This window comes from Halichoeres trimaculatus, unplaced genomic scaffold (assembly GCF_033239565.1).
Source record: "Halichoeres trimaculatus isolate MK-OKI-2021-1 unplaced genomic scaffold, fHalTri1.1 fHalTri1_scaffold_3, whole genome shotgun sequence".
In the NCBI taxonomy this organism is placed as follows: Eukaryota; Metazoa; Chordata; class Actinopteri; order Labriformes; family Labridae; genus Halichoeres; species Halichoeres trimaculatus.
The window spans coordinates 32,269,836-32,284,121 of NW_027437181.1; the positions used below are offsets into that span (position 1 = coordinate 32,269,836).

Genomic DNA, 14,286 nt, shown 5'->3' on the forward strand with positions numbered 1-14,286 from the left:
TATTTCTTCTGTTCTGCTTCCAATTGTCTCTGTAATGAGGATTCAGCTCAAAGTGACTCTCCAGGGTTTAATTTTCTTATTTAAAAACAATTAAAAAAAGACTAAACTGGGACTCTAGCACAATACATTTGCTGCATCACTTCATGGCAGGACACAGGATACTTTGTGACATGTTACATCACTGGGGTTAGCAAGCTGCTTTATATATTTGATACCGTAGGCAGTGTGTAGCTTTAACAGCTCTTCCCTTTATATTCATATGTTCTGAGTTTGACTCTGGCCACAGTATACTGCACGTCAGCAGGCAAGGTCACATTACCCATGCATGTGACGGAGTCTCCGATGCAGAGCTAGAAGGCTGGGTTCTCTAAAACAAACACAGACAGAGCCGGCTGATGGGAGTATGAAACAGGAAGTGAGAGTCTCCCTCCTCAGAGTGAGCATCCAACACTCCTCTGTCGCTTATTTTCACTCATCAGGAATGATTGTGCTGGACCCAAAGTCCAATAAAGAAAAGGTCAAGGGTGAGGTCGGTGCTGTGCGTCACAGAGTGGGGTGTCATTACAGCGAGGGGATGTATTTACAGCCTGATGGAGGGCCAGCACAGGGGATCAGGGACAAGCTCTTCATTGTTCTTTGCTTTTGAAGAAATCAAAAATTAAGAAATCAAATAGAAGAAATACAGATGAGATGTTAAGCTGTAACAAAATGTATACAAAATACACAACAAGCCTATTTTTTAGAGACTTTTCCACTTCCTTTGGCATTCATCAAGCCGTGCTCACCGAAACGAGCTGTAGAAGATAGATTCCTTTAATCCATCTCAGATAATTACACCGAACCATCAATGCACCATTTGGTTTCTGTTTTCATAATCAAAGAATGATTAATTCATTTACATCCAAATGGTTATTGTGCCCCTGGGAAATTTCCTTTTCAGGAGAGTTTTAATAGTACATAAAAACTCCAGACACAAGCTGCTATGGCACTATTGTACTCTGAGAAACTTCCCGGAGCATCTGCAGTCAGGGTGTACAGGCCCCACTTCCTTTCACTCTAACCACTTGTTATTGATTTCTATATTTTGAGCATTTTACGGGTGGACTCATTGTGTTGTTCTGTGTGCATTTCTCCAGAGGTGATGCCGGCTGAGCAAACTGTGGTCTGTGCAGCTGAGGAAGAAAGTGTATCAGCTGAGGAAACAGACTCCACCACGGTAAGATCAAAGTTCCTAAAGTCCTCATCAAATATCAGACTGTATTCTTATTGACACTGGTTAGATTAACTTGAGTCAGAGTTGAGTCATTGTTTGCCAAATGTGAGAACCTCCCTGAGCAACCTTTGGCATAAAGATACTGTGAGCAAACAGGCAGCTGAGCTGCCACACAAGAGAAAGCGGTCTTCCTCTGAATGTAACTTCTTCAAACTCTGGTGTGTCTAATTACTTCATTACAACATCATTAGTTCCACCTGTACCTCACCTTCTGCATCAAGTCAAGATGTCTACTGTGAGAAATGCCTCTCAGTCTGATTCATTTAGAAGCTACCGGCAGCTACCACGGCTATCAAAACAGATCAGCGGGGTTTATTTTGAAACGAGAAAACAAAATGTACTTTAAAGAGAGGGAGGAGTAAAAACAGGCCATGCTAATCAAGCAGACACATCAGTCAAATGGAGGATCTATAAAAACGTCCAAGCGCACTGTAAGTATGAAGGAAAGTATTCTTTCATCGCTTGAACAGTATGTTGAACATATTTCTGTCAAGAGATCCATTACATCAGAGACAAACATTCCTGTTGACATTTTTAACTTAAGCACTCATTAAACTCCCACCCCACCCAAACATCCCCTTCATGGATAACCAGTGCAAACATTAATAATAAGGATTGCTTTAAACTACTTAGAGAAGCTAGTGAGCACACAGTGACAGTAAATTTGATCAGACAGCCGTGAACACAGCGAGCAACATGTTGAGCGTGACAGAAAAACTTTGTAGTCATCATGTGTTCTCCAAAGTTTGTCTGCCTGTTTTCTCGGACTGATCCCCGCATCCTGAGAGCCTGAATGCATCTCATTTATATCCCGTGCAACATGCAATGCCGTGCATGACTTCTGCTCAATGTGGTGATGATAGGGCTTAACAATGAACTGATTCTGCATTCTGTCTGCATGGACAGGCAGCACGGCAGTGCACAAGAGTCGTGCTTCTGCAGACTCCAGATTAAGTTTGTACATTTTTTATCTGCTCAACAGATTGAAATTAATGTTTTGGAAGAAACAAAATATTTGTGCTCAGTAAAACAAAGCTGTAGCTTCATTAGCATAGGTCTTTGCTTTTGTTGATTTGCAATGCAATATTAGGAAGAGCTGGCCAAGAATTATAACTAATGCGTATGAGGAGCATAAAAACCAGAGATCTGCAGAGTGTAGGTAGAGAGCTGTCAGAAACATTGAGTAAAAACTGCTGTCTTTTTTGTTTTGTTAATACACAATGAGCGCAGATGTTTGTTAAGATATAAATGACTGGTCAGATGTCTCAAAGTAAGAGCTCTAAATTCACTTTTCTCAAGAATCCATCAGGATTTCCCAAACTCACCCTGTAAGCCGTGTTATTCAGTTCATTCTCCGCTCGGCCACAGAGCACATGGATGTGATCTTCACTAGACGAGGTTTTTACTCTGAAATGTTGCTGACTAACAGATTCCTCAGCAGCCTTAGACTGGAGAGGCTCTGCTTATTCCTGGGCTGCGGTTTAGGTCAGCGGCTTGTTCTGAATGCCAGATGTTTGACTGCAGGAGGAAACATGCAGAGTGAGCAGTGTGCTGAGGGCGCCAGCAGAGGGCGTTGTAGACCTTAAAGGCAACACTTGAGTTTGTCCTCTTGACAGATTGGAGAATTTAATGATACGCCATTTGATTCTGTTCAAATCTCCTGTGATTTATATGAAGAGCAGGCAGTTTGGATACATGAAAGGGTCACACAAGCTAGGGTGAGAGAAAAGATGAAGATGAGTCTGATCAGATCTGTGCCATTTTGATTATATTTGATTATAAAGGAAGTGATGAAAAGTTACAATTGAATCCAGTGAATCCTGTGGGATAAGGGCCACTGGGAAAAAAACCCAACACTTTTTTTTTCGAACAGAATTTTAACTTCAGACTTCTGAGATTAAAGTCAGAATTCTGACTTTTTTCTCTGAATTCTGACTTTAATCTCAGAAGTCTGAAGTAAAAATTCTATTAAAAAAACAAAACAAAACAAGTGTTTTTTCCCCCCCAGTACCCTTATCCTGCTCTGTAAAGTCTGAGGCAAAAATTCTGATAATTTTTTTTTAAAAAGTGAGGTTTTTTTTTCCCCAGTGGCCATAATCCTGCTCCATAATCGCAACATTTCTGACTTTAATCCCAAAAGTCTAAGAAAAAAATCTGAATTTTGATTTCAATCTCAGAAGTCTAAGAGAAAAATTCTTTCAAAAAAAAATAAAAAAAAATAAAAGATAAAAAAAGTTTTTTTTTTTTCCCCCAGTAGCCTTTATGCTGCTCCGTAATCCCAGAATTCTGAGTTTTATCTTAGAAATTTGAGAAAATAGGCAGAATCCTGACTTTGATATTAGAAGTCCAAGAGAAATATTCTTAAAAAAAAAAAAAAAATTAAATAATCCATAATCCTGCTCCGTTATCTCAGAATTCTGACTTTAATATTTGAAGTCTGAGAGAAAAGTCAGAATTCTGAGAAAAGAAAAGTTCTGTAAAAAAAAAGTTAGTTTTTTATTTTTTTTTCCTCAGTGACCCCTTATTCTGCTTTGTAATCTCAGAATCCTGATTTTTTTCTGAGAAAAAAATTGTAATTTAAAAAATGTTGGAAAATGATTTTTCAATTTTGTTTGTTTATTTTGTTCCAGTGGCCTGAATCCTTTTCTGTAGATATATGTTATATATATTCATAATTACAAAAAAAGTTATTTTACTATCATCTGTAATAACAGAGTTGTTGTTACTTTGAAAGGGAACACCCCGATAAAAAGAGGTATCTTTAGTGAGGCTCATAAATCTGAAGTCATCAGCTTTAAGAAGATCAGTCTAAATGATGATAGCACATAGCTGCATAAAGCGATATGGGAGGAATGTGTGAACGATTGTGTGTAAATGGCAAATAATTCAATCCTGCTTGAACCACCATCAAAAGCTTCTGAATCTTCACAATACAACAATACACAGATCCATAGTCATAAACGCTGTGACCTGTAGGCAGTCAATGCAGGAGTGTTGATGGTTTTCTTTCAGATAGGATTCCTGTGCACAGAGAAACATCTTTAACACCTGCTGTAAGAGGAAAAAGCAGCAGTTAAGGTTAATGTGCTGCTGCCAAGGCCTTTTCAATAAACACTTTGAGCCACCAGTGTTGCTTACCTTTATGTGTGCAGTGTCTGCATTTCACAGCAGCTCTGGAGATTTCACCTGTGATATTACATTTTCCAGAGTAAACAGCTCATCGAGTGTGTGAACTTCACAGCCAAGGGCCTAAAAAAAGCAGCCCTAACAATGTATTATATACTGTAATATAGCCTATAAATCACAGCCTTATTTACCACATTGTTCAGGCTTGACTTCACTGCTATATGTTCTAAACCTCAGGGAAACATTTTCTCTGTTTGTTCAGAGGTAAAAAGTATTTTTCTTTACTGATATGATCGGTCACAGTGCCCTTACCTCGATAGGATACAGTTCATTTTTTCCTATTTGTGCCTCGGTTTCTGCACTTGTTCTGCTGAAAAGCTTCTCCCACTGCTTACAACAGATGAAAGTCGAGCACAGAGGTTCAACAGCAAAATATTTTGTGGACGGGAAATAATTTCTGGTCATATTTGATTCATAAGCTGCATTAGCAGGAAACGTCTGACTCCTGTGTTTGCTGCTGTGGTAAGTTGACCCCTTGGCTGTTAAAGACAGGCATTAAAGAAAGAGTGTGAGGGATGTAAAGAGGATGAAAGAGCCAGTGGTTTGGGCTGTGAGGAGGAGCCGTTTTGCTCTCTAACATGACTCATTTTTTGTTTGTGTGTGTTTAGATGTGTGTGGCTCTGTGCTGTTCTGCCTCATCGTCTTGTTGGGAGTTGGGGTTATTCAAGCCAGGAAGATGTTTGGGGAATTAACACAGCATTATGTAACTCTATGTGACCTTAAAAGAACAGCTTTAAAGCCATTTTGATGGTACACTGACTTGTAATAGGGATCTGTGCTGCCTTCATGCAGTAACTCATGTGCAAATGGAGCCTGAACTTCTCCAGTGACTGGGGGGGTGAGATCAAACCTTACCTGTCTCACCTCAATATTCTCACTGTAGACTTTTTCAAATCTTATAAAAGGTGCAGCTTATTATTAAAATTTCATATATTGTGTGCAAACTGTGGTTCACCGGGTTCAACCGATTGTTTGCAGCGTCTGCATGAACTTTGAAACACCTGCTGCTCTGCTGGTGAGTGTGGATTAGAGGGGACTTTTATTTGTTTGTGGCTGCTGGCTTTGACACCTGAGTGTGATTGGCCGGCTGATTCGAGGATCTGAGATGGGAGACTCGTGTAAACAACCAAATGTTTACATGAATCTAAATATCACATGCTTTAAACACAGTGTTTCCCAGACCCAGTGCTGATGTGAGTGTAAATGTTGAGGTGGTGGGGACAGAAATCATTCACAAGTTTTTAAAACTTTGTCACATGATGGCAGACTGTGAGGAAAATTGGCGTAGAGTGTGGTGTCCTTTCAAAATATTGAAAATAATGATGAAATATTCTGCAATTTGACAGACAAACTCAAGGACTTGTGGGGGATGATTTTGCATTCATTTCCACATATTAGGGTAAACATTTCTTTTTTCTTTCAATCTAGCTCTTTTTGCATTCTGGTGTTTGATCATCATACTGGGTTGGCTCTTTGGTGAAACTGCACTGAACATGTGCAGAGGCTGTAGTCCTTGAAGCTGGCGACCCGGGTTTGTTTCCAGCATGTGGTCATTTGTCTCTCTGCCAGGTTCTTTCTCTATCCTCTGTCCTGAATCTCTAAAAAAAGACACAAAACCCCCAAAATAAACCTAGACAAAGACAAGAGCTTTATCATCATGTATAATTTATTGAGAGAACATAGATCATAAAATCACAGATGAAATTAATCTGCCAACCTGTCTCAACATGTGCCGGCAAGACTTCTCTTCAGCCCTTATTACATTCACGTCTGCAGCCGCCTCATCACCTTCGTGCTTTCATATCTGTGTTATAATGATGTTCCAGTGTGTCTTTTCAAGTTGTGTCACAGTGTCGGGGAAGCTTTGGGGACACACACACATACTCAGACACACACACACAGCAGTATACCGTCCTGCCCAATCCACTGACTCACAGTGATGTCATCTTGCCACAGCAACGCCGCCGTTATAACCTCTAATTCTGGCACTTTCCCCTCTGAGGATTTTATCATAAAGGTGATACATGAAAGAAGCATGGATATCTTGCAGGAAAACACTTCACAGAAGTAAAAAAAAATCAGAGCTAGAAGGCATGCAAGGTGGTTTCTCGCTGGTGCTGACAAGCTGTCTTGTGAAGCCCAACTGTAAATCTCTCAAACCAGGGATGCACCGACCTGATTCTGGTTAAAAGTTAAATCAGATATCAGTGACAAAGAGCAGATCCACAGGACCTAGTAGGTCTGTGTGTTTTTGCCAGGCAGAAATAAAATATCAACAAGGAAGACAACCACAGCAGCTAAGCAGTTTAGAGACATTTCACTTGTTTCACAAACAACTCTGATGAAAATTGACAATATGTGCAAGTTTATTCCCTTACATATCCACTCTTGAGGTTTAAAGTTAGTCTGTAATCCCACATTTACACATTTGTGAAGGCAGTTTGAATATATCTACCTCCTCCAAGGAGGTTGTGTTTTTGGGAGAGTTTGTCTGTCTGTGAACAACATAACTCAAAAAGTAACTAATGGATCTTGATGAAATTTTCAGGAAATGTTCAAAATGGGATAAGGAAGAAGTGATTAAATTTTGGAGGTGATCCAGATCACCGTCTGGATCCAGGATTTTTTTAAAGGATTCTTTATCATTGTGAGATAGGGCCGTTTTCACCATATGTGTACATAACTCCATGATAAATGGTTGGATTCCTTTGCAAAACAATACAAGACAAGGTCACCATAATTTCTGACAGATGTAAAAGTACAATCCAGATCCTGGCAATATTCTGGATTCTAAGATCTGGAATATAAAATGAATAAAATCACTTTTCAGGGCTTACATTACCCCACTCTACACTGCTCATTTGTGGTCTAACTTCAAGGCACTGAGTATGCAGCGGTTCAAAGTAGCTTACAACGATGCTCTGAGGCTTCTGCTTCATGTCCCAAGGTGGCATAGAGCCAGCCAGTTATTTGTGTCCAATCAGGTGCCAACATGTGAGGCTCTTTTAAGAAAGATGATGTTCAGTTTTATCTGTCAACTTGATCAGTCTGAGAACAACATAATAGAAGCCTTAGTCAGCCCAAAGAAAAGCTGCTATAGATTTACTTCTAAGCTGAGGCGACATTGGTGCAATAGGTTATATAAAATCTAATAGCTCTATAACCTGTACCTTATGTTTCTGGGCATCTTTCTATGTATTACTGCTTACTTTTATGTCTGTTTTGTTTGTTTGTTTTTTTTGTATATGGACCTGTGTCTGCAATAAAGATTTGTTATTATGTACTGGGTCATCATAATTTTCAACACTGTCAGGTAACAAATTATTGTCCAAACCTGCAACTAACACCAAATTGTAGCAGATAGTCTGCTGAAAGGGAGTATAACATTAAAGTAGGACTGTGCTTGGCGGAGGTCTGAGCTCTCTGAGTGCTCTTCTAGTTACATTTTATTTTGGTTTATTAAGTTCAAAAATCTTGAAGTTGACAAAACATCTCTCATTCTCATCTTCTCATCAAGGAATAGAGAATGCAAAATTAATACTGGTACCAGCTTGTATCACTATTAGTATGAGCTGGTACCAAAGCTGAGGTATTGGTATTGTGGCTTATAAAGTTTCATCAGTGCATCCCTTCTGAAACACGGTTAAATTTGTAAAAATTCCTTTTTTTTTTTTACACCTGTTTAAAAAAGGGGACCAATGCCCCTTTAACCACATCAGTGACACCATTAGCCATAGCCTCTATCTCCTCTGACAGAGTGCTCTGTGTTAGTTGAGCTCTTGTGCTACTGAACCCATCCTGCGACTATAGGAAGGCACAAATACCAAAATACTGATATTTGTGCAGGAGTGATTGTTTTTAGGTTCGATCTCTTCCATGATGCTGGAATATCATCAACAACTGAAACATAAAACACATGATACTCATCCAAAAGTAAATATCCAGGTGGGCACAATGCCTGTATTCCATGTCAGCCAGGTACAGCCGTAACGAAACGCATGTGCATGTGAGCTCCAGAGACTAGCTTGGGAGACTAGCTCTGGAGACTAGCTTGTCCTGCCTGCCCTCTCATGTGGATTGATATAAAAGCTAGGCTGTTTTATTTACTTCCATAACATCACTGTGAAGTTTTATCAACACAGCCACAGGCCATATCCATCATCTGAGAAAAGTGCAATCACTCCCTGTCGGCGTCTCACAGGTGGCCTGAAGTACGTCCTCATCCAGCAGGGGGGGTTACATCTCAACAGCATGAAGTGTGGTGATTGAATCAGTTTAACTAGTAAAGTAATAATGCCCTGCTGCCATCTGTCACAGTTTAACAATGCACTACTTTCACTGCCTGATTTATACAATGAGAGACAGAGAGAGCAAGAGATCCTCAGTCACACTGAGGGAGAGACTGAGAGAGAAAATACAGAGAGCAGGAGCATGAGTCAGGAGAGAAGTTTAGAGGCGACAGAAGAGAAGAAAAGGCAGAGAGGCAGGCAGGGAGGGAGGGAGGAAAGAGGAGAAGGAGGGAGGGAGTAAAGCCTGAGTCCTGGTGAAGTCTGCCTCTGTGGCCAGATGTGAAGCTTAGCAGACAGCTTCAGCTCTCCTCAAAAGTGCTTCTGCCGGATTTTAACCTTCTGTTCACTGCATCTGCTCTGGATATTTGAGGGGAAAATGTACGAACGACACAAGCGGAGGTACAGCCTCTGTGCTAAAGGAGAGAGGGCTGTAGACGTGGTGTTGATTAAGGTAGGAAACACATCGGCACTTCTAAACAAAGTTACGTGGTTCGATGATACTGCTACTGCTTTGATAATAACCGTCATTGAGGAGAAGCTTTGAAAACTAAGTGCTTTAAACAGGGAACACGTTATGGCTGAGGTAATAAAAGCAAAGTGAGGAATAAAAACAGAGACTGAAATCATAAAAGGAAGGCATAAAAAAGAGGCCAAAGTTAATTAATGAAGTAATTACAGAATTAAGGGAGCTCTGGGATGTGATTTAAAAGCTTAAGCTCCCTGGACAGATTGTTTCAAAGGCCTGATCAGACTTTTCTGGAAGTTGTTGAGAAAACTTATTTCTTCAGTAAAATTTAATCTGAACCATCTCAAAGTTTCCCAGCGTGTTTGGGCAAATCGGCAGCTGTCTGCCTGGAGTGTTGTGATGGGTTTTTGCTGTGTTGCACCCTGGGAGATGATTGCATGGTTGTTGATAGTGGCCCTGCGCACACACAGGGTGCTGATTATTTTGGGGTGGAGTGCGGTTTCTGGATGCATGCTGCACTCCGTCCATCTCAGTGGAATAACCGTGTATGAAACTTAATGAGGCTCAGACAGTTTAAGGTCTTTCCTGGACTTTTCAGTCAGAGAGGTCTGTACTTATTCTAAACCTATACATCTAAAACACAATAAAACATCCAGCAGGGTTTTCCGTATGTGCCGTCACACCTGGAAGCTCCTGTTGCTTTACCTCATGTGCTCTGTGGTCTGAGAAACTTTTCTGAATGGAGGCTTTAAGGGATCCCGCAGCTCTCTGAATGTCAACATACAAACTGTTTATTCACTCCAGCTTGAGTTTGTGTTTTGGCTCTAGGACAGGAGCGAGTCCTGTTGACTGTTTTGGTTTGAATCATAAAGAAGTTTCCATCCAACCGTGGAGGTGGACCTGCTCCAACCAGTGTTTATACTCATTGTGACTCCTGCATGCAGCTTAGATCCTTAGCATACTGCAAAGTTGGAACAGGTGTCATTGATTTGTTTTTAAAGAAACATCTATGGATGTACTACAGATGATGGATAATGATTAAACCTCTGATCAAGCTTAATCAATCAGTGAGTTTCTTCTTGCTGCTGCGCTGTGTGTTAGCAGAGATGGAAATTTTGTGAGTTTGTTGGTCATTCATTCTCAGTCTTTGATCCAAACTTGAACTGTATCAGAAGCTCTCACCACTCACTTTTCAACAAACCTTGCATGATCTTCAGAGCTGTGATCCAAGGCTATCGTCTGATCAAAACTTGTTCTGGCTGAAACACCTGTTTCACTCAGAGGTTAAAACCCAACCTGTTGACCAAATACAGCAGCTGTACTGGCTCATTGTCATAGTGGTCTCAGGTTCAACTTCTTGAATGATCCTTTGCTGCATGTCACCCCCCACACACACACACTTTGCCCTAATTTCCTGTGTCTCTCTGTCCTGTCAAAAAAGGCAAAAAGTCCCCAAATAACTCCAATAATGAATAATACATGATCTCTGGTAGTGACCAGGTTTGTGAACAGATACTTTTAGAAGAAGTTCAGTCAGCATCAGCCTCTTTTTATGATATGTGGTGATGAATTCATATATAAAATTGTAATGATTTAATAATTATACTACATTATGGGATTTGGAACTACAGTTAAAAAAATAAGAAATAAAAAAAATAAAATTACTCACGCACTCTTTCAGTTATGTGTTTCCCTTAGCCTTTCTCATAGCCTTAAAATGAGCTAAGCTGGCTGTTATCACACATTAAACTGAACATTTCCACTGATAGTGAAATAAAACATGACGCCACAAATCAGTGCTGCACAGGATTCAGTCTCTTTTCCATTTTAAGTCCCTGAACACTGACGTCTCCCACACCCTGCTCTGTTAAATGTTCAGCAACGGTCTCTTCATGCCTGCTCTTTAGAAATAAATAAACCACTGCTTTGACATGTTGCTGTGTAATGGCCAGTCACAACGAAGTACCTAACAGAGACAAATAGAGGGCAACTAAATTGTTGAGCTATGACAGAACACAGTAAAAACTGACACCTGCTTGACATCAGTGCTTTTAGTTTGCCTATGTGTTTCCTCTGTGTTGTAAATGTATGTCATGTAAATGCGTTACTGCAGATAAACAAAGTGTATAAAAAAGATATATAGTTATCAAAATAAACTACTTTAAAAATGTAAACCTTAAACCTGTTTGGAGGTACCTGAAAGTTACTCCACATAATCCTAGAGAAATTAAGTCATGTGCAGTGTATCCTGAGTGCTTTCACTGTTGTTTCAAGTGTGTTATTCTGTTTGCACATTTAACATGTATCAGGTGATTTGGTCCTTTCCTGGTTACTTTTTTACTCCATTTCCTTTTCAAGCTAATTTTGGATTAATGATACAAGAAATAAATCTGATTTTAAGAATAAATGGAAGTAGCTTCATCCAAACATCTCACCCTCACGTAAAATTAAAAAAAAAAAAAAAAAAAATACAGTCTCAGTGCTGATGGTGTCGTTGGCTTTCATCTGCAAATATGTTTGTTTTAGTAAGAGGTAAAAACTCCTAATATAGCATTTAATTAAGTGGAAAAAAGCTGTTCATAGTGTAAACGACAGTGTGCTAGCTATTAGTTACTAATAAATGTCAACCACAGAAGATAAAACTGATGTAATCCAGACAAAGTTACTGACTCAAGTCTGAATAATTTCCTATTACCGGATGAGTATTAGTGATAATCCCAGCTCTTAACCCCTGACCTGCAGTGCGTCATGGTGACAGTCACACTGTTTGCCGGTTCAGACTGAGGGGCACTGAGAGGAAACATCTATGAAGTGTGTCTCTGGTTTATGTGACACCTTTCTATAGTCTATTGTCACTTTCTAAACTTGTGCCTGATGTCAGCTTCTCTGCTTGGGTGACATAGCAAGGATAGCAGTGTGTATGACAGACAGAGGGACAGAGACAGAGAAAAACAGCAAGAGTGAGGGAGGGAGGGAGGGAGGGAGGGAGGGAGGGAGGGAGGGAGATATGGTGGTGTGGGAAAAAGGCTGTGCTGGGCTAACGGTTTCCTCTGGCCTCAGATGGAAACAGGCGTTGGGCCAAATGACTTCATTCCAACCAGCGTTTCACATCCCAGCATCTCTGCTGGCCTGCAGTCACAAAACACATCATCAGTCTACTCACTAAGTACAGTAACCCAGAGTCAGCCTTCACACTACACAAACTTACAAACCCAGTGCATTCCAGTGTTTTATTATATTATATATAAATCCAGACAAAATCCAGACACTTTCAGCTCTCACACATATCTAAGGTTATTTGTTTTTTTTCTGATCACAGAAATAGTTGCTCTCTCTGTCAACAGAGGGGACAACTGTTGCTGATTTGTGTCCTTGCAGCTGCTGCTTCATTCCCTGACTCTTCATTCCTTGCAGTATTGATGATTTTCTCTCTGTAGGTTAGAAAACTTCTGATTCAGGACAAGGTTCTCCAGGAGTTATACAGGTTTCTTCCTAAAGAATTCCTCACTGAGTAAAGAACCAAGGGTTACCCTTTTAACCCATCAACAGAAATGAGTCAGTGTGCTTGTTTTGATATTTGTGATATTTGTTGTTGCTTTTATGGTGATGTCATTTTAGGAAATATCTTCAACACTGCCTTTATCTGCTTCGTCGACTTCTTCTCTTGGTTTCTTCTTTTCGTGCCACTGCAAAAGATCACTCATTTTCTGTTCTGCAAACTAATTTGGCAAAGTTTTGCATCGGAAACTCTTTCTGGCTCAACCCTCCTCATTTATCCAGGCTTGGGACCAGCACTAATAAGAACAACGGCCTGTGATGCCTCGAGTTGATGGTTTGAAGCTGTGTTGTGCTTTCCTTGCAAACTTGACGCATGGAAATGAAACGCACCTGATTTGCGCGAGAGAAAGCGTGAGGCTTTTATGGCTTTAACACCCCGTGCTGCGTCCGTTGAAGTCCATTCCCAAACTGCAGGGGGCAGTGTTTCACAGACGCACGTCTACCAGAGTACTAAATCTGAGTAGAGGAAGTTTGCATTTGTTGACAACATGACAAATCTGTCCCAGAGATTTTTCCAGATTCTTTTAACCGATACCTCTTCTCTGCTAAGAGTGGCCACAATTTCACACCATGAATTATTTACCACTCGGTTATTACAGTGATCTCTGTGTGACGAGTCACACAGGTGCCTGTATTTCTGCACTTCCACCACAAGGAGATCCTGTTCTTCCACCATCTTGTCTGAGTGTCTCCGTCCAGCAGGTTAGAAATTTTCTGTGTAAAGAGGACTGTGTGAAGGGGTGTAGATGCGAAAATGGCATCATTTGTGCGCACAAAATCACTTTTTACTTTATACACTCATAAAACTTTAAGATAAAACTCCTACTTTGCTGTCGGAAACAGAAGTCAAGTCAAGTCAAGTTTATCTATAGAGCACCTTCAAGAAGGCAGCAGTCGATCAAAGTGCTGTACACAAATACATAGAAATAAATGAATATAACAATAAGAACAATAAAAATAGAAAAACATTGTAATAAAAAAGTTACAGTATAAAAACTAAAGAGTAAGGTGCCTGTAATTTGTATGAGCTTATTGATGAAACACTGGGGAGAAAAAGTGGGCCTTTAAGGAAGATTTAATGACCTCTATGGTCTGGGAGGCTCTTGTATGGATGGGGAGACTGTTCCATAGTCAAGGGGCATCCGCTGCGAAGGCCCTGTCACCTCTCAACCAAAGTCTAGTTTTGGGGATCTCCAATAGCAGTTGGTCAGAAGACCTTAGGGCTCTGGTTGGGGAGTTGCGATGTAGGACTTCAGACAGGTACAGAGGGGCAGGACCATTGAGGGCTTTAAAAGAGATTTAAAGAATTTTAAAATCGATGCGAAAGCGGACTGGGCGCCAGTGGAGGGGCACTAAAACTGGTGTAATGTGGTCATGCTTTTTTTTTTACCAGAGTAAAGTCGAGCAGCAGCATTCTGAATGAGCTGAAGGCGGTTAATGGATGACTTATCCATGCCAATGTGTAAAGAGTTACAATAGTCCAATCTACATGTAATAAAGGCATGGATAGTCTT

At 40.4% G+C, this 14,286-nt stretch overlaps 1 protein-coding gene across 1 annotated transcript in view; it reads left to right on the top strand.

Annotated features, from left to right (window-relative positions):
- The window catches only part of akap13 (A-kinase anchoring protein 13), a 140,945-nt gene that overhangs the window by 41,274 nt on the left and 85,385 nt on the right, over nucleotides 1-14,286 (top strand). Inside the window, exon 9 of the mRNA XM_074666000.1 lies at nucleotides 1,137-1,216. Coding sequence (XP_074522101.1) covers nucleotides 1,137-1,216 — 80 coding nt within the window. The remainder of the gene's footprint in view (nucleotides 1-1,136; nucleotides 1,217-14,286) is intronic.